The sequence below is a fragment of the Pelobates fuscus genome, chromosome 4 (assembly GCF_036172605.1).
Source record: "Pelobates fuscus isolate aPelFus1 chromosome 4, aPelFus1.pri, whole genome shotgun sequence".
Lineage (NCBI taxonomy): Eukaryota > Metazoa > Chordata > Amphibia > Anura > Pelobatidae > Pelobates > Pelobates fuscus.
In genome coordinates, this window is record NC_086320.1 from 42,112,983 (window position 1) to 42,133,298 (window position 20,316).

The window sequence follows — 20,316 nt, forward strand, 5'->3', positions numbered from 1 at the left end:
GCTGAAGTGGGAGGAAGGGGTTAAACACTTACCTTTCTCCAGCACCGGGCTCCCTCGGCGCTGGGGACTCTCCTCCTCCTTCTGACGTCATTGGCTGAATGCGCATGCACGGCAAGAGCCGCGTGCACATTCAGCCAGTTTATAGGAAAGCATTCTCAATGCTTTCCTTTGGGCGCTGGCGTCTTCTCACTATGAAAATCACAGTGAGAAGCGCGGAAGCGCCTCTAGTGGCTGCTAATGAGACAGCCACTAGAGGCTGGATTAACCCATATGTAAACATAGCAGTTTCTCTGAAACTGCTATGTTTACAGCAGGCAGGGTTAACCCTAGATGGACCTGGCACCCAGACCACTTCATTAAGCTGAAGTGGTCTGGGTGCCTATAGTGGTCCTTTAAACCCTCTAGTGTCAGGAATGCGTGCTTGCACTGAATATAGTGGCTGAACCCATTTAGCAGTTAGGTCTGCAGAGGTAAGATAGTTTTATGTACATGTCTGCTACAATATTACAAAAGCAGGCCTATAATTGTGTTTACTGGAATGAATACACTATAAATCAGACATAGAAAAGTTCCATTTCATATTTACTAAACATATCTATGCAAAGTGCAAATGCCTTTCTCATATAGTTGTTTAGAAGAACACAGTACATTGGAAGATGCAATAACTTGTTTTAAAGAGTAATATTGACAGGTTGAGTAGGGGAAGTTAAGAAAATTAGAATTTAACCCCTTAAGGACACATGACATGTGTGACATGTCATGATTCCCTTTTATTCCAGAAGTTTGGTCCTTAAGGGGTTAAAGTCAAACAAACAAGATCTCAACAAATCTTAAATACACACAAAAAAAAAATCTACTTTAGATACATTTGGTGGATAAGCGGAATCAATGTTTAAACCTTACAGTGTTAGAGTAAATTCTTTTTTTCTATCATGGGAAAGGTGATTTAAACACGAACACTTTGGTAGTAAATTCGTTGTATTATTATTATTTTTTTTTTTTACAAGTGATATTAAAACAAGTTATCTGATTTTCAATGAGTGTTGTGGGTTGTATTTGTACACAGAGTTAAGAAATAAAATAAATTAGATTCTGATCGTTGACGTAGGGAAAAAAGATTAGAGAGCAGGCTTAGTGTGAGTCAAGATGTGAAAATAGTATGGCCAAAATAGTAAAAAACAAAAAGTTAGCATTTAGTAATTATAAAAAAAACCAGAGTGAGGAAGACAGAATGACCTATAAGATTAGGCAGAAAGAGGCTAAGCAAGTTATAAGAGCTTCCAAATCCCACACAGAAGAGAAAATAGCACAGTCAGTAAAAAAGGGGGACAAAACTTTTTTTAGATACATAAATGAGAAAAGAAAAGTAAAACAAGGATTAGTTAGATTAAAAACAAAAGAAGGAAGGTATGTAGATGAGGATAAAGGTCTAGCTGACTGCCTCAATGAATATTTTTGTTCGGTATTTACAGATGAAAATGAAGGAAAGGGACCTCTGTTAACAAAAAGGATAAATGAGTCATTTATTACACGTGAGTTTACAGAGGAAGAGGTTCTATTTCAACTGTCAAAAGTAAAGACAAATAAGTCAATGGGACCTGATGGAATACACCCAAAGCTATTAAAAGAGCTTAGTGGTGTACTAGCAAAACCATTAACAGATTTATTTAACCAATCATTGAAAACAGGAGTAGTCCCAGAAGATTGGAAGTTAGCGAATGTTGTGCCCATTCACAAGAAAGGTAATAGGGAGGAGTCGGGCAACTATAGGCCAGTAAGCCTTACTTCAGTAGTGGGGAAAGTGATGGAAACCATGTTAAAGGATAGGATTGTTGAACATCTAAAAACACATGGATTTCAAGACCAGAGACAACATGGGTTTACTTCAGGGAGATCATGCCAAACTAATCTTATTGATTTTTTTGATTGGGTAACTAAAATTATAGATCAGGGTGGTGCAGTAGACATTGCTTACTTAGATTTCAGTAAGGCTTTTGACACGGTTGCACATAGAAGGCTTATCAATAAACTACAATCTTTGAGTTTGGATTCGAATATTGTTGAATGGGTAAGGCAGTGGCTGAGTGACAGGCAACAGAGGGTTGTAGTCAATGGAGTATATTCGAAGCTTGGGCTTGTCACCAGTGGGGTACCTCAGGGATCTGTACTTGGACCCATTCTCTTTAATATTTTTATTAGTGATATTGCAGAAGGTCTTGATGGTAAGGTGTGTCTTTTTGCGGATGATACTAAGATATGTAACAGGGTTGATGTTCCAGGAGGGATAAGCCAAATGGAAAATGATTTAGGTAAACTAGAAAAATGGTCAGAGTTGTGGCAACTGACATTTAATGTGGATAAGTGCAAGATAATGCATCTTGGACGTAAAAACCCAAGGGTAGAGTACAAAATATTTGATAGAGTCCTAACCTCAACATCTGAGGAAAGGGATTTAGGGGTGATTATTTCTGATGACTTAAAGGTAGGCAGACAATGTAATAGAGCAGCAGGAAATGCTAGCAGAATGCTTGGTTGTATAGGGAGAGGTATTAGCAGTAGAAAGAGGGAAGTGCTCATGCCATTGTACAGAACACTGGTGAGACCTCACTTGGAGTACTGTACACAGTACTGGAGACCCTATCTTCAGAAGGATATTGATACCTTAGAGAGAGTTCAAAGAAGGGCTACTAAACTGGTTCATGGATTGCAGGATAAAACTTACCAGGAAAGGTTGAAGGATCTTAACATGTATAGCTTGGAGGAAAGACGAGACAGGGGGGATATGATAGAAACATTTAAATACATAAAGGGAATCAACACAGTAAAGGAGGAGACTATATTTAAAAGAAGAAAAACTACCACAACAAGAGGACATAGTCTTAAATTAGAGGGACAAAGGTTTAAAAATAATACCAGGAAGTATTACTTTACTGAGAGGGTAGTGGATGCATGGAATAGCCTTCCAGCTGAAGTGGTAGAGGTTAACACAGTAAAGGAGTTTAAGCATGCGTGGGATAGGCATAAGGCTATCCTAACTATAAGATAAGGCCAGGGACTAATGAAAGTATTTAGAAAACTGGGCAGACTAGATGGGCCGAATGGTTCTTATCTGCCGTCACATTCTATGTTTCTATGTTTCTATGTTTCTATGTAAACCTGGAGAGCAGAAGGAAGAATGATTAAACAAGAGGTAGGAGGAAAGAAGATAAGAATCTGGGTGGAATGATGGGAGAAGTAAGAGGTAGATATTATTCTAGTTAAATCCAGTGCAGTACAAATGTTTCAAGATAATTGTGGAATCAAAAACATCAGTCTAGAACCGATTATTAAAGTCTAAGGGCATTTCAATTAAACCTTCATTGACAGATCTTCAAAAAAATGTTTTATAAGTCTTACTTGGCATAGAAATTGGGAGCAGGACTTCAAATAATTTCTATAATCAGAGCGTACGTGCGGCAATTATCGACTGCTTAACATCAAGTTCTGCTACAGGTATAACTGCCTTCCTACCAACCTCAGAACATGGGAATACGATCTAGGCATTCCTGATTTAACTGGACAGCAGGTAGCTGTGAAACCACCAGTGATTCTAGAATAAGAACTACAATTAAGGGGCGGGGACGGACCGCCATGCTGGCAGGTCGCATGTCTGCTGAGCTCCTGGCAGTTTTTACCTATTCTGCCCTAATGAAGGGCAAACAAGAACAATTTCATGACAAAAAAGCTACCAGAAGTAACACAGCGACCGACTGCGTGACCGGAGGGGCTCCGGTCTGGACACTGTGAAGCCCTGCTGGAGGATAGTGCACCCGGAGCTTGCGGCCTACTGAAGTGAGGGGTGGGGTGGACAGCCACCGCCCTTACCTACTTACCTACTTACCAACTGTCTGATGCAGCTCCGAGATGGACCGTCTCGCCGGCCCCGTTTCCTCCCCCTTTGGACCAGTGGGGGTTATTCTGGTCCCCACCAAGGTGCGGATCCGCTCACCCAAGCAGGAAATGGCAGTTCCCGTTAAGCTGACTCCTGGCAACTTAACGAGCACTAAGATGGCCGCCGGCAGGACGGCTAAAGGCTCCCAAGCTTTCACGAAGTGGGCCTCACAGGAGGAGCAGAGGAATAAGCTCTCTGACCACATATGGCTACAACTCTGGTCTCAGACCCAACGACGAAAGCAGAAGCCCGCAGCAACGCCCCAGCCTGGCCCCCTAAGACCCGCCAGCTGCAACTCTGATGCAGCCGTGATGCACATGAAGCAAAGACAAACACCTCAGAAGATGCTTAGAAGCAGTCAGCTCTGCCCTGCTACGGAACACTACCCACCTGGGCCAAGGTCCATAATGGGACAATTCCCTGCAGGAAACCCACATCCAAAAGCTGTCCACAGCTACCTCTAGGAGGAGAAGCAGTCTGTCAGACGACCACGAAGCAAAGCCCTGACCGCAGCACAAAACGGGACATGGGAGTCTGGGGCGCTGGACTTTACTACAGCAGGGGCGGGTGGGGTGCGAAACTACGAGGCCTTAGCTCTTATTTTAGTCGATACAGTGCAATATGTGAGACGGGCATAGGTTAAAAATGTGATACCTTACATGTATAGCTCCCGTATCCACGTTTCTCATTTGTCTTGGGGCAAATAATAGCGCCAGGTGGTACTTACACTAATCTTGTAAAGCATGATGATAGCACTTATACACAGTTCAACACTAGCCTGTAACCCAGCATTAGAATCTCTGACCAAGCTTGTCTCTAGCATAACTATATACTTATAGTCAAAGCTACACTGTGAAACCTGCTTATGTTATTATGTTATTATAATATTGTGCCTGATAACCAAATGCCCCACATGTTACGCGAGGGAAATGCTTGAGGAATGCTTTTGGGTCACTTCGAGCCTGCATGTACCAATTCTATGTACTGCAAAAATAAAAAATTTTAAAAAATTTTTAAAAAAATAACTACAATTAAACCTTCTTTAGGCTGGTGTTTTTCTGCCAAAGGTTTAAAAAAAAAACTGAGAACAGGTGGACCAACATTAGAATTTCAATGAACCATCATATCACATTATGTAGACACAATGTAGACACATTTTACATTAAAAGAAGCACAGTCAGTAGCTTGTGTAGCCTGAGGTTTCCTAAAAAGAAATGGATTCATCCTGTTGGCTCGTAGCAGAACATACAATCAGGGACCTGCTCATCTACAGATTCGATCTGAATGGTAACGGAGTGAAAGGGAAAGCTGTCAAAAACACTCTGGGTAACTTCCTTCAGAATTCTTTTGGAATCATTTAGATTTTCTGAAAATGAATAAAAATAAAAATCAATGCAGGTAGAAACAACAAAACATAAAAATACAAATGCGTATAATCTGAATTTAGTTCATTGAGGCCTACCTAGTCGCTGGACTGTCTCTCTGTCTCTCTCTCTCTCTCTCTCTCTCTCTCTCTCTTATAACAACTTTAATGTTGTAAATGTTCCAAAATACTTTCTTTTGTAATCCACCAGGAGAATCAAACAAACCAAGAAATCAGTCTCTTAGTTTTAGTAGTACAATAAAATATTAAAAAGCAAAGGGTCTCAGAGGAGCAAGGTTATTAGTCTCTTTTTCGTTAAAAAAAATAGCAGTACGAAAGCAATATTTCATTGTACTTCAAACATTAATGTGAGATGAATAAATGTAACTGTGCAAGTTAGTTGTTGCTTTATCTCTGATAAATTTCACATTTAAACCTGGAAGGATCTCGATGAGTCACTTTTCCTCAGGTGTGAAATCTGGCTCTCACATCAGTCCATCAATGGCTCACAATACAGAGATTACCAAATTCAGAGACTGGCATATGAATAAACCAGAGACTGCGTTTTAAAGGACCTAAGCAACCAAAACATAACCGAAACAGCCCACTGTAACAGATATGGTACCAGGTGTCCTGCTCTGCACTATTCACATTGATTATGTCCATCTTTGGATGGAAGTCATTTGTTGACAGCATCAGCTGACGTTCCCAGCCAAGGAACTCCATCCTAACTTGACCAAAATTGATATTTTTTAAGGAAGTGGAACACTTTAGCAATATTTATGAAAAGCAGTGGAATTTCAGGTACCCAGGAGACTTATGTAAGAGTCAAACCATTAGAAAACTCTTTGACTTTTAGCAGTAGGACAGCACCAAGGCACTCCAGACACCATACTCACTACAAAGGCATTCTAAAGATATGCAAAGCATCATGGTAGCTGTAGTTCTACAACATCTGGAGATCTACTTATTGGGCACCTCTGCTCTAGGAAATGTATTTTAATAGTTTAAGGATAAAGAAACAATTGTTAATGGATGTTTTTCATAGTTGGTTTTGCAGTTGGTTCTGAACATATGAATATAATAACACTGACAACGAAATTCATGGTTGTCAGTTCTTGTATTTAAAGGACCGATAAAGTCACCCAGACCACTTCATCTCAATTAAGTGGTCTGGGTGTAGTGGTCCTGTCATTTTACCCTTGAAATTTAAAACATTGCATTTTTGTGAAACCTGAAATATTTACATTGCAGGATTAAATATACCTCTAGCAGCAGTATTTCTGACAGCGCCCTCTCTTCCAGATTTAAATAATACTCGGCCCAGGAATCACATGCTGCTGATAGCAGCATTTGATTGGAGGAGTGCGGCAATTGCCTGTGCAATTTATTTCCAATCCATTGCCGGTGGCTGCAACAGATAAATTCTACCGTAGGAAATTAGATAAGTTATTTTTTTAATCTTTCTTTTTTTTTTTTTTTTTTTTTTTTTAGACCAAAGGGGGATGGACAAATGGTGGTGAACATTAGGAAACCTATAGTCCTGAAAAACAATTGTTATTTCGGGACTATAGTTTCCCCTTAAATAATAATCAGTAATATATATTAAAGGACAACTATAGGCACCCAGACCACTTCAGCTCAATGAATTGGTCTGGGTGCCAGGTCCATCTAGGGTTAAGCCTGCAGCTGTAAACATAGCAGTTTCAGAGAAACTGCTATGTTTACCTATGGGTTAATCCAGTGAGAAGACGCTGACGTCCATAGGAAAGCATTGAGAATTACTTTCCAATGGGCGGTTTGAATGCGCGCATGGCTCTTGCCGCGCATTCGGCGGTTGACGTTGAAAGAGGGAAGAGAGTCCCCAGTGCTGAAGAAAGGTAAGTGATTAACCCCTTTCTCCCCCTTCAGCCCTGCGGGAGTGGGACCCTGAGGGTGGGGGGTCCTAAACACCCTATAGATCCAGGAAAACAAGTTTGTTTTCCTCGCACTATAGTGGTCCTTTAATGCACAATATTTAGATTCACAGTATTTATGGTTTACCTTAGTGATGTCCCGAACGGTTCGCTGGTGAATAGTTCCCGGCGAACATAGATGTTCGCGTTCGCCACCGTGGGCGAACACATGCGATGTTCGGTTCGCCCCTTATTCTTTATCATTGAGTAAACTTTGACCCTGTACCTCACAGTCAGCAGACACATTCCAGCCAATCAGCAGCACACCCTCCCTAGCAGACCCTCCCACCTACTGGACAGCATCCATTTTAGATTCATTCAGAAGCTGCAACCATTTTATTTTATTTTTTCAATTTATTATTACTTTTTTTTTCAGTGCATATAAATATTACAAGTAGGTACTCCCCCCAGACACTCTGTATTACTGAAGATACTCCCCTCAGACACTCTGTGTTACTGCACATACTCCCTCCAGACACCCTGTATTACTGCAGATACTCCCCCAGACACTCTGTGTTACTGCAGATACTCCCTCCAGACACTCTGTATTACTGCAGATACTCCCTCCAGACACTCTGTATTACTGCAGATACTCCCTCCAGACACCCTGTGTTACTGCAGATACTCCCCCCAGACACTCTGTGTTACTGCAGATACTCCCTCCAGACACTCTGTATTACTGCAGATACTCCCTCCAGACACTCTGTATTACTGCAGATACTCCCTCCAGACACTCTGTATTACTGCAGATACTCCCTCCAGACACTCTGTGTTACTGCAGATACTCCCTCCAGACACTCTGTGTTACTGCAGATACTCCCTCCAGACACTCTGTGTTACTGCAGATACTCCATCCAGACACTCTGTATTACTGCAGATACTCCCTCCAGACACCCTGTGTTACTGCAGATACTCCCTCCAGACACTCTGTGTTACTGCAGATACTCCCTCCAGACACTCTGTGTTACTGCAGATACTCCCTCCAGACACTCTGTGTTACTGCAGATACTCCATCCAGACACTCTGTATTACTGCAGATACTCCCTCCAGACACCCTGTGTTACTGCAGATACTCCCTCCAGACACCCTGTGTTACTGCAGATACTCCCTCCAGACACTCTGTATTACTGCAGATACTCCCCCCAGACACTGACACAGAGCAGAATAGGGACTGTTCCCCCTACATAGGGTCACTTGGCAGATATGGATTGACACCTATCCTAAGGAACACTGATACACACTGGCACAGAGCAGAACAGGGACTGTTCCCCCTACATAGGGTCACTTGGCAGATATGGATTGACACCTAACCTAAGGATCCCTGATACACACTGACACAGAGCAGAATAGGGACTGTTCCCCCTACATAGGGTCACTTGGCAGATAGGGTCTCTGAGGACAGGTGTCAATCCATATGTCAAGGTGTCAATATGTTTTATGTCAGGTGTCAATCCATATCCATTGTGATTTAGGAATGTTAGGTGATTTATGCCCTTTATGGATTAAAACCAGACTCTGCATCAACTGTGTAATTTTCCATGGGAGTTTTGCCATGGATCCCTCTCCGGCATGCCACAGTCCAGGTGTTAGTCCCCTTGAAACAACTTTTCCATCACTATTGTGGCCAGAAAGAGTCCCTGTGGGTTTTAAAATTCGCCTGCCCATTGAAGTCTATGGCGTTTGCGAACCGAAAATTTTGTGTTCGCGACATCCACTAGTTTACCTTGGTATTTAATAATAGTCAGTACTTAGTTTAGTGTTTTTGTATTTTGGAAGTTTAAACTGATTTTTATGTGTTGTCCTTAGAAAATAAAATGTATAATGTGTTTGTTTAGATTGCATTATCTTATTAATTCCATTAGGAATGTCATGGTTATTCATTAAATCTAACAAAAGGAACTGGACGCATTGCTACAGATTGCAATACTATGCACCAAATAGCATGACGCCTACAAACACGTATTTTAATACCGTATTTATTTCTATTAAATAAAAATATATGGTAAATAAATATCCTATTAAGAAAAATATAATCACTGGTGATATATTATTTCACATACAGAATATTTAAGTATTTTTAGAAGATTAGATACTTTGTTTGTTATATATATTAGTATCACTGTCAACTTGTAAGTACTGGCGTCACATATTTTACCGGTTACCAATTATATATGTTACAGTCACAGTGTCGAAAGGACAGAGCTTTCGGTAATATCACTGTACCCCTAGCACGTAGTTGGACTGTTCAGTTCCTTTTTAGTGTGCTTAATGTACTTTCTTTCACCATTGACACACTGTGCATTGTTACAGCTGGAAGGGTTGCCTTTTCAGACTCCATAAAGCCTCTTATATACAGTGACTATGAGCGATTGCTTGCCTGCAATTTTTTTCTTGCAGTGAAAAATGGGTCATTCAAAGCCTTGGTCATTGTATTTTCTGATAGCAAAATCTCAGAGTTAAGCAGCTGGTCACACCACAGAAGCATATTTTGCTGGAGGCCGGTGTGTGATGGAATGACAGGTACGCTTTCATTTGAAAGAATATATACCGGTCTTTAGTCTTCAACAATTGAACTTTTGTTCCGTACGCACACATACGTTTACTGACCTGTAGCAACATGAACTGAAAGGATGATTTGGTTCATTGTCAAAGCCCAAAGGTGAAGGCTATGGACCGATTTAACTCCGTCTACTGCTAAAATGTTCTGTTTCACAGCGCTATAATTAATACCTCGTGGAGTACCTGCAAAAAATAATGATATGCTTTAACTAGACATTTAATTTAAGCAGCAACGGAAAGAAAAAAACGAGAAGTGGTACTCTGCCCTCAGCAATAATTTGATGTTCACAAAACGTTTGGTGAAAACTCGAGTTGCAGAAGCTACATTGTAACTGCAGTGTGTTTTAACATGTTCATCAGTTGTGTTTTATGCTAACTGAATATTTTACGGCATTAAAGCCTCTTCTACCAATCTGTACATTGGTTTTATTATCTGCCTACTGACAAAGGGGAATGAAAAAAAATGAATGTCTATTCAGCAGTCTCATTTTTTTTTTATATTTGACACCCGCAGGTTAGATCTCATTATAATTTAAAGCTTTTGAATAGTTGAGAATTGTTTGTGCGTTCTATAAAAAGAAACATGTAACAGGGACATTTGCAATAAAACAAAAAAAAATGAAAAAGGCTGATTTACATTTATTTATTGTGTTTTTGATACTTTCTCTGATATCTTTGGTCTATCAAGCACACGCATTAATTTTAACATAAAAACAATATTTGGTGAATGTGCCGGGGCTATGAATGGGCAAATGAGTAAAGACCACATCAGAGAAAAAAAGAGTTTTCATTGAGCATTAAATACAGCGTTTTTTGTTCCACTATATTTACAGCTGTGGTTTTAGTATATATTTTGTAATTCAGATTTATTTTTTTCCCTCTATAATTTGTTGTTTAGAAAATTATCCATAGTGCGGTGTGGGGAGACTTATCAAGGCAGACAGGTGCTATATTAGGTGCAAAGTGCTAAATGTCTAGATGCATTCTGTTGGTTTGCATTGTGATTGCTCCTTATTTCACACTTTGTCCCAGAATAACACCTGTTTAAGCATTGATAAATATCCTCTGTGGTCTCTATGTACTAAATAGTGAATTGCAGTAACATAACTTTTTACATACTGAGACTTTTTCTAAAACCCATGGAAATATATACAAAGATTTAGAATTCCTGCTACATACCTTTATGAAAAATTAGAGGTAGAGGTGATGGTGGCGCAGTTGATTTGGAGACAGACAGACACATGAGTAGCAACACTTGAGGGAGGAAAGACCAGAAGTTCTGTTCTGGACAGGTTGAGTTTAAGGAAGTGAGCAGCCATCCAGTTGGAAATCGCAGAGAGGCAGTCAGAGACACGAGTCAAGATGGGTGGAGAGAGATCAGGAGAGGACAGGTAGGTTTGCATATATATGATAATGGAAGCCAAAGGAGCTGCTGAGTTTACCAAGGGAGGCAGTATACATGGAGAACAGTATGGGACCAAGGACAGAACCTTGGGGAACACCAACAGAGAGGGGTTGGGGAGGAGAGGCAGCACCAGAGAAAGAAACACTGAAAAAGCGCTGGAAGAGGTAGGAGGAGAACCAGGAGAGAGCAGTATCCCATAGACCAAGATTATGGAGAAGGAGAAGAAACTGTTGATGATCAACAGTGTCAAAGGCAGCAGAAAGATCAAGGAGAATTAGGATAGAGTAATGGCCGCGAGATTTAGCAGCGATTAAATTGTTGGATACTTTGGTCACAGCTGTTTCAACAGAGTGACCACCGCGGAATCCAGACTGAAGCGGGTCAAGCAGAGAGTTGGATTTGAGGAAGTCTGTCATTCTTGCATACACAACTCTCTCAAGGATCTTGGGGGCAAACGGCAGTAGCGATATAGGGCAGTAGTTGAATGGGGAGTTGGGTTCAAGGTTGGGCTTTTTCAGAATCGGCGTTATGGTTGCATGCTTGAAGGAAATGTGCGGGAGGAAAGGGAGAAATTGAAAATTTTCTTTAGTGAGAGGAAGAGAGGGAGACCGGGTGCAGATGAGATATGAGGGAATAGGATTGAGGGAACAGGTGGTGGGGTGGGAGGACTGGAGCAGAGCAGAAACCTCTTTCCTTGTAGTAGGTGCAAATGAGCATAGAACAGTGGAGTGAGTTTGGTTGGGTGATGTATTGGAAGGGGAGCGAGAGAGGTTAGACATATCTTCTCTGATTGCACAAATCTTTTCAGTGAAGTGAGTTGCAACTTGGTTCACCCAGGTTGCATATTATGGTCTAACAGTACTAAATAATATATGCTTTGACTTATACCCTTGTGGGGTTAAAAGGACATTCTGGACACCAGTGCATACATTTGATAAGGAAGTATTTTTCTGGAGTAAGAGGGTGTGGCTTAATAGGCAGGCTTATAGGTCAGCATTCTGCAAAATTTCTTTTTTCTTTTTTTTATGCAAAAACTATAAAGATTTGAGCATGCAAAAATACAGCATAATAATGAGGCCAAAACCTATCAATTAAAGTTTTATTGGTGCATGGAGTGTCCATTGATTATATGTTTATGTGCTATGTGGCAGGAAGAGGTCATTTTGTATTTATTAAAAGAGTGAGAACTGGCTGCAGTAGGTGGCGTTACATGCAAATAGCCTTTTTAGAATAATAGTTGTACAGATTTTTCCTTTAAAATAGATAGTCCACTCGATAGCAATCAAGGTGGTTGGACAGACCATTGATTCATCCATTGCAGAAATGATAACACAATTAAATAATTTAACAACCATTTTTTAAAGTATCCAGTGGGTCATGGAGTGCACAGAGAGCATTAGATTGTTTAGAGTCAAAAAATGTTTCAGACACTCCAAAGTATAAATAGGCAAATTTATTGGACTCAAGTGTCCAGCAATGTTTCGACCAAAAAAACAAAACATCTTCTTCAAGCTAAAAAATACCTTTTCTGGTCGAAACGTTTCTGGTCGAAACGTTGCTGGACACTTGAGTCCAATAAAGTTGCCTATTTATACTTTGTAGTGCCTGGAACTTTTTCGACTACTAATTACATTTAGAGGCTTGGTGCTGGCCTCTGGTTTGGCTGCACCTAAGTTTATGGATTTGAAAGAGTGCAGTTCTTGGTTTGGTTTTAGCATCGGATTTTTGTCACGTTACTATAGCAATGAAATAATTTAGTAAACCCAATAGTTCAGTGGTATTAGTAATACTCGCCTTCCATTAAGACAATTAAAACATCTCTTAACACTGTGAAGGTAGTGGCCAGAACAAAAATGGAAAATATGAAGGTACAGATTGAATCTGCTATCTTGTACTGTGGCTGAAAGAATAAAAAAAAAACAATATGTAAGATTAGAACATTTACATTAAAGGTAGAAGAACAAATATGTATTATAGGGCTTAATAAGCCAATGTTTATCTAATGGGGGGAAAGTGTGAGAAAATTCTTGTACTGAGAAAGAAAAAAACAAAATTTAAAATTCTAATCACATAAGGTTATTAAACTGAGGAATACTGGGAATCACTAAGGAATTGAACATATTTGACTAAAGTAATGGTTAGGAAAATAGTAAAACATTGATCCACTTATGTTATTTTGGCCTAAGAGTTCCAATTCCTGGATTACGTCCTAAAAATATCCAGTTCAGTGCATAACCCGGAAACTGTTACATTAAGATTTCTCAATATGTAGATAATACGGAGGAAAAGTCAGAGAATAAGTGTTATTCTTGTTATCGGTGCACTAATTATTGTAATTAATGAACGTCAGTTAATTAACTTGACTACCTCTTGTCTATAAATTTTAACGCACTGTGAAATATGCTAGGGCTATATAAATACAAATAATAATAATAATAATAATCTGATCAGCTATGTTACAAAATGGTCCCTTTAGAGCAGGGGTGGGGAACCTTCGGCCTTCCAGATGTTGTGGACTACATCTCCAATAATGCTCTTACAGCCATCATGCTGGCAAAGCATCAAGGGAAATGTAGTCCAAAACATCTGGAGGGCCGAAGGCTCCCCACCCCGGCTTTAGAGGACCAGTTTAAGAGATTACCACCATACATTTTTATACTTGCTTATGTAAAAGTTGTTAGAAATCAGATGTCCTGGAGCTGTTGTATATCCCAATGTAGGTGATAGTATATGATATAAGGGATTGTCAGATGTTACCTTAAAATATATTATAAGTGCACTGGTTAGCACGCTGATGCTCTGGAACAGATCCCCGATGACATGGATAAAGGCTGCCCGTATGCTTGCGTTAGTCTGAGGCTCATTTTCAGACACCATGTGCTCATGTTGACCTCCTGTGTGACTGTGGCCATGCCCTTTCTGATGCAAAATCAAAGCTAGTCTGTAAATCCACAGTAAAGGTACAGTGAGTGATTACTTTGCTCTCATGATCTCATTTTTAGAATTCAAAGGCAAGATATCATCCAGTGTGAGATATAGAGCTCAGGTACTACAGGGTCATTCTTGACCAAGCTTGCCCTGTCGGTATGTGTTACAATGCAACAGAGGGGGCAGGGCTGCAAGGAGGCTAGTTTGGGGCCAGACACACTGGGATCGAGAGGAAACATTTGTAGTGCGCACAGCAGGACTGCAGGAGGGAGACTCAGACAGAGGATTAGTGTATCTATGTGTGTGTCAGTGTGTGTATCTGTGCATGTGTGTTAGTGGCTCTGTATGCATGTGTGTCTATGTATCTTTATTTCTGTTTATCGCCTGGAGTGCATTCCTGTGTGTATGTGTAAGTGGGTGCCTTTATGTGTCAGTGCTTGTGTGTTTCTGTGAGTGCGTGGCAATGTGCATTTGTGTATGTATTTGTGTGTGTATGTTAATATACACAATATTACACATGTAAACAATCCTGCATTCAAACACCAACACTATACACAAACATATAACTGCATTCAAACTCCAATACTGTACAAAAAACCTGCCCTGCAATCAAATGCTAATACTACACACAAACACTCCCCTGCGTGCAAACACTACATATACACTCCAGTGTTCAAACACTAACCCTATCCATACACACACCCTTGCATTCAAATAACACTATACACAAATATACATCTACCTTCAAGCATCGGCAGTATACACAAATACAAAAACATTTACACATATTCCAAACAGAAAAAAAATACACCTTCATTCACACACAGGCACTGCACTCAAATTCAACCCTGCAAGGATGGCAAATAGTAGATCCACCACTCACAAAGCAGTGTGGGAGTTGTACGTCAGTTGAGGATCTACCTTTTGGCCATTCCTGCTCAGTAGATGGTCCAAAAATCACCATGGCCAATAGGCTGAAATGTATTAGTAATATTAGTAATAATTAGTAATTTATTAGTAATTATCTTGAATAAATATCTTAAAAACTACTCACACAAGATATTTTTGCATTGTACTCATTAGTAGATGTGCAGAGAGGTAGGGATGGGGGCATATCTACTAAACTTAAATAGTAGCGACTGGGCAGCCATTGCTGTCCAGTCTCTAGAAAGGCTCCATCCCCATGTAGAATGGTGGGGGGACTGTTCATGACCCTACCCTTGGGCATCAAGTGGGGGCATTTAATATAATTAAAGGAACATGCATTTCTTGACCAGGTTTTTTTGAAACCAGCAAGCAAACACTTTTGTATAAATCTACAAATTAAAATAAAGTAAGACACTTTGGTCCATGTTTAGGGGCTTGGGTGGGTACTGTTCATGACCCTACCCTTGGGCATCAAGTGGGGGCCTTTAATATAATTAAAGGAACATACATTTCTTGACCAGGTTTTTTTGAAACCAGCAAGCAAACACTTTTATATAAATCTACAAATTAAAATAAAGTAAGACACTTTGGTCCATGTTTAGGGGCTTGGGTGGATTATTATATTTAGAGCCTATGGATGGGGCTGGGACACACACTAAATCTACCCTTGTATTATAATTATAGTTACCACCCGTCACCCATGGGTGGGAGCTATAGGAGATACTAGTCCCCCCCTGTTTAATAATTTAATAATAAGATGTTGCCCCATCTGCTGGCAACAGAAGGGGGCATTATGTGTTCACCCCTTTATTTTTGTTATTTTTTTTAAGTGTTTTATTTATATATATATGAACTCCACAGTGGGGGCACAGTGGGTAAACAGTGATCCGTATGAATTATATTTTAATAGCAGAGATATCATAAATTACAGAGATTTTCGAGGCTATGGAGAAAGCAATGTGTTTTAGTAATGAATTTATGAAATTGAATCCACTCTACATACGCAGGAGGACATGATGCATTGGGATAAGAATTCCAGGGAATACGCCCCACTCAAGTCAAATACCATTCTGGAATCCCAGGGAACACACTCTACACTCCACACAGCGCTAATCAACTATTACACAAGGGAAGGAAACAAGAGTTTGGAGAGCAGAGAATTGAAAAATGAAATTCTTATGAATTTATGGAGCTGCTTACATATGACTTACATTAAATTAGCCACTAAGGCGCACACTGAGGTTATGAGCATCACTGTCCCATCTATGGTGTAGTCTGGGTGTAGTATTCTCTCAGAAGCCAAGTATAATAATACTCCGGTTACCACCCAAATCGTTATCATAGACATCAAAGCACCAACCATTTCTAGCAATTAAAACAAAGAGTGTTATTTACTTTCACTATATTCAAAGACAGCAAGGAGATGATGTACATACAGACAAATGGATGGATGGATGGATGGATGGACAGAGGGAGAGACAGACAGAACAAAAATGTAAACAATCAACCAAACAATAATATATAAATCTTTAGCTTCCATGGATAGGTACATATAGAGTAAGAGGGAGAGAGAGAATTGAGGGTCAACTAGCCAGAAACGTACCAGCTGCTACTGAATGCTGGCAAACCCTAAACCACCCTTCGCCACTCCAGATGTTGTGGTCTTCATCTCCTGTGATGCTTTGCCAGCTGTAAGAATTATGGGAGATGTAGTCCACAACACTTGGCATGTTGAAGGTTGCCTTAAACCTCAGACCTCCAAGCATAAGTCCTCTCTAACCCTAATAAGGCCCTAAGCTCACCGTACCTCCCCAGCACCAAACTTAAATGTATCCCTACCATGGTGTTATTTTAAAGAGAAGTTACCAAAACATGTGATGAGATACTTAATAAATTGATACATTTGACAAATACAATGACACAACACTACTTACTAGCTCCTATTGTTTCCGCATTAAATTTCTATGTTTTGTATAAAAAAAAAAAAAAAAACATAATATGTTACCTGCTCTGAACCATCCAAAAGTGAGTCGTTTTGTGGCAGGCTTGGACGATAGCCAGAGAGAACAAAGGCTGATTAGAAAGCTAGACAGATCCACTAAAAGGTGGGCTGCGTCTGTTACTACAGCAAGGCTTCCGGCAATATAACCACCTGAAACCGAAATCAAGAAATCACAGAAAATACAGAAACATACTGAAATATCGCCTTAAAAAAAAGAGAACTTAAAGGGCCAGCAAAGACTGGCGGTGGGTAATCACTAGGTTACAAACATCGCTATTGCTTTAAAAGCCTATATGCCAGTTCCTAAATGTCTATGATATTGTTACGTTGTTTATCCATTAAACTAAATAATGGGGAGCTGACAAGGGACTTGTACCTTTTTTTTTTATTATTATCAAAATAGTCACATGGAAAATGTTCTCCATAATAGGTATATAGGTCTGCTATTTCTAAAATGTAATTTTCTAATTTTCTTAAATTTGTGACTAAACCTAAAATGCATATATTCATAAACAACTTTTTTTAAATGAATATATATATATATATATACATATATATATATATATATATATATATATATATATATCATAATAAAGAATATTTTTAATAGCAACTATTACAGCGGAACCATGAAGAATTGTTAATAAAAATGTGAATTGAAAAATTAGTGACAAGATAAAAAAGCGTGTTCAACCCCTTAACCCCTTAAGGACACATGACATGTGTGACATGTCATGATTCCCTTTTATTCCAAATGTTTGGTCCTTAAGGGGTTAAGGACACATGACATGTCATGATTCCCTTAACCGTTAGTGTGTGTCTTTTGCTCAAAATCATTCATCTTGTTTTCTAACTATACTAGCATGATTATAACATTTATGAATACATAATTACTCCAGTTTCCTTTTAGGCCTTTCCAGAGAGGAGTGTCTGTGATAGCTCGAGTTCCTCTCCAAAGTTCCTCTGCTGGAATATTGAACAATATTTTCTGAGAAAAGGCAGTGTTTACATTGCTGCCTAGCGACACCTCCAGTGGCCGTCACTCAGACGGCCAGTAGAGGTGCTTCCTGGGTCAGTACTGCACAATGTTGATGTTATGTATCTCTAAGAGGAGATGCTGATTGGCCAGTGGGGAGTGTTCCTCTTATGCGAAAAGCATTGGATTGGCTAAGATTGTAAATTCTGATAATGTCACCCAAGGAGGTGCATCGGGGGTAGGGCCAGCATCTGCGTATCCTCATGGCACTGGAATAAATTAAGTTTTCTATTTATTTAAGGGTGGCAAAGGTGCCAGGTGGGCTAAATAGTTAGTTTAATGCTATAGGGTCAGGAATACACAATTGTATTCCTGACCCTATAGTGCTCCCTTAAGAATCCCCAGAACCACTGTCTGTCTATCCATTGTCATTGTTTTGCAACCTGTTCTACATAAATATACACTTCTGCAGTAAGATAAATTGCTTGTTTGTTGGATTGTCCACGACTATAGCAGAAAATATTTGTTCATATAAATAATATACTGTTTGACAAGTAATGGAACCTCAAATCAGTGATATCATACGATAATTTTAAATGCTGTGATTATCCACCTATATTTTGCCTAATATATGATTTTCCTTTCCACTAACAGCTGTTTCGTTGTAGGACTTCCTGAGATATTATTAACATGCCAGTTATTCTCCTATTCTCCACTATAAACATAAGGACACTTTATATTGATTATAGCTTTGAACTCCGCTATCTAGATTGTTCTTATTATCCAAACGGGCTCTTTTCATTTCTGATAGATTCGGAAGCCAGCGTAGATACTTCCCTTTATGTGGTATAGTAAACATTAAACATTTAATCCACTCCTTACTCGCACAATTCAATAGAAACACAATTGTGGGTTTGAAAGAACTGCAAATCATACAATAGGATTATTTTCACCCGTAAAGAAGAAACCAGCATCTCCTTCACGGATCAGATTTAACCTTGTCCTCTTTGAGCAAATCAAACACTGTTTGAATAGATAAGATCACAAACCTTCACTATTCATCAACTGGTGTAGATTGCTAAGTAATCATCGCACAAGCCCTGTTTGTTAGCTTTTGTTATATAATTAATGTATAACGTAGTCCACAAAAACATTTAATATAAAAATAGAATGCATCATTATTTTACATTAAAGGAACACTATAACCATAAACATTACAGCGCTCTGTAGTGGTTATGGTGCCAGGATTGACTTGTGCCCCTCACACCCCACATTTGTAAGTAGACAAACCATTTTATAATCAAGGGCTGCTCCCCTCGTCCTCTCAACAGCCAGGAGAGCCTTTCTGAGCTTCTGTTAGCCATCCAGAACTACACCCTTCAGCACTGGCTGCTAGTTGATTGCTCTCAGTCAATAAGATAAGCCCTTCGAGCTGCCTTCAGTATTTATGTACGTGGTGAGGGGCTGTTTGTAGTGTTATGAATGCATGTTATTTAAGGTATTGTGTCTGTAAGGTTTGCTGTCTATGATTTTAACTGTGTACTCGGATGTATTAGAGGAGTTGTCGGTGGTGTTGTGTGTGTTTATGTGAGCTGTCCGTGTTGTTGAATGTTTGGGGTTGTGTATGTGTGAGCTGTTTGTATGTTGTATGTGGAGACCTTTGCAGTGGTGTTGTGTGCGTGGGGGGTGGGGAGGTGAGCTACAGAATTAAAATTGTTGTAAACTTATTTTTGCTCCCTTCTCTCCTGCCTACATTACTCCAGGGAGGGAGCCATAAACACTCATTTATCCATGGTGGTCTAGTAGTAGAACCTGTTGTCTTTCATAGGCGCAGACCTCTTATTCATCTTACTCCAGTTTGGTGCTTTACCAGTGAGTCTGAGCATTGCAATGGTGCTCCACGGCAATGCTTGAATTACTGTGGAGCTCTGGGTTATGGTGACTGCACCCACTGGAGGTGCAGACCACAGGCTCCCTTGCATTTTGGGACCTAGTGCACCTTGGATACTCTGATTTTTTTCCAACTGGTCCATTTAGGACTAGCAGCCTTGTGTTTCATGCAAAGGCCTTGTGTGCCACGCATATTATAGACAGCCGACCGCTGTTCTAGGTATTTATTAAAATTGCTATCAAATTGTCTTTTACCATACCATTTTAGCAAACTGACATCCAAACGTTAAGATATATAACATTGTAATCGATCTGGAGTAATTCTCCAACGCAGCTATAGTTACAGTTCAGCTATTAATCTCTGATCGCATGCTTTGTTT

At 39.7% G+C, this 20,316-nt stretch overlaps 1 protein-coding gene across 1 annotated transcript in view; it reads right to left on the minus strand.

Annotated features, from left to right (window-relative positions):
• Positions 1–5,038: 5,038 nt before the first annotated feature.
• Positions 5,039–20,316, minus strand: part of SLC30A8 (solute carrier family 30 member 8) — a 44,400-nt gene continuing 29,122 nt past the window's right edge. Inside the window, exons 3-8 of the mRNA XM_063450275.1 lie at positions 17,074–17,220; positions 16,280–16,433; positions 13,971–14,154; positions 13,008–13,113; positions 9,857–9,991; positions 5,039–5,297 (exon numbers count right to left, since the gene is read on the minus strand). Of these exons, the coding sequence (XP_063306345.1) occupies positions 5,152–5,297; positions 9,857–9,991; positions 13,008–13,113; positions 13,971–14,154; positions 16,280–16,433; positions 17,074–17,220 (872 nt within the window). The 3' untranslated portion in view covers positions 5,039–5,151. The remainder of the gene's footprint in view (positions 5,298–9,856; positions 9,992–13,007; positions 13,114–13,970; positions 14,155–16,279; positions 16,434–17,073; positions 17,221–20,316) is intronic.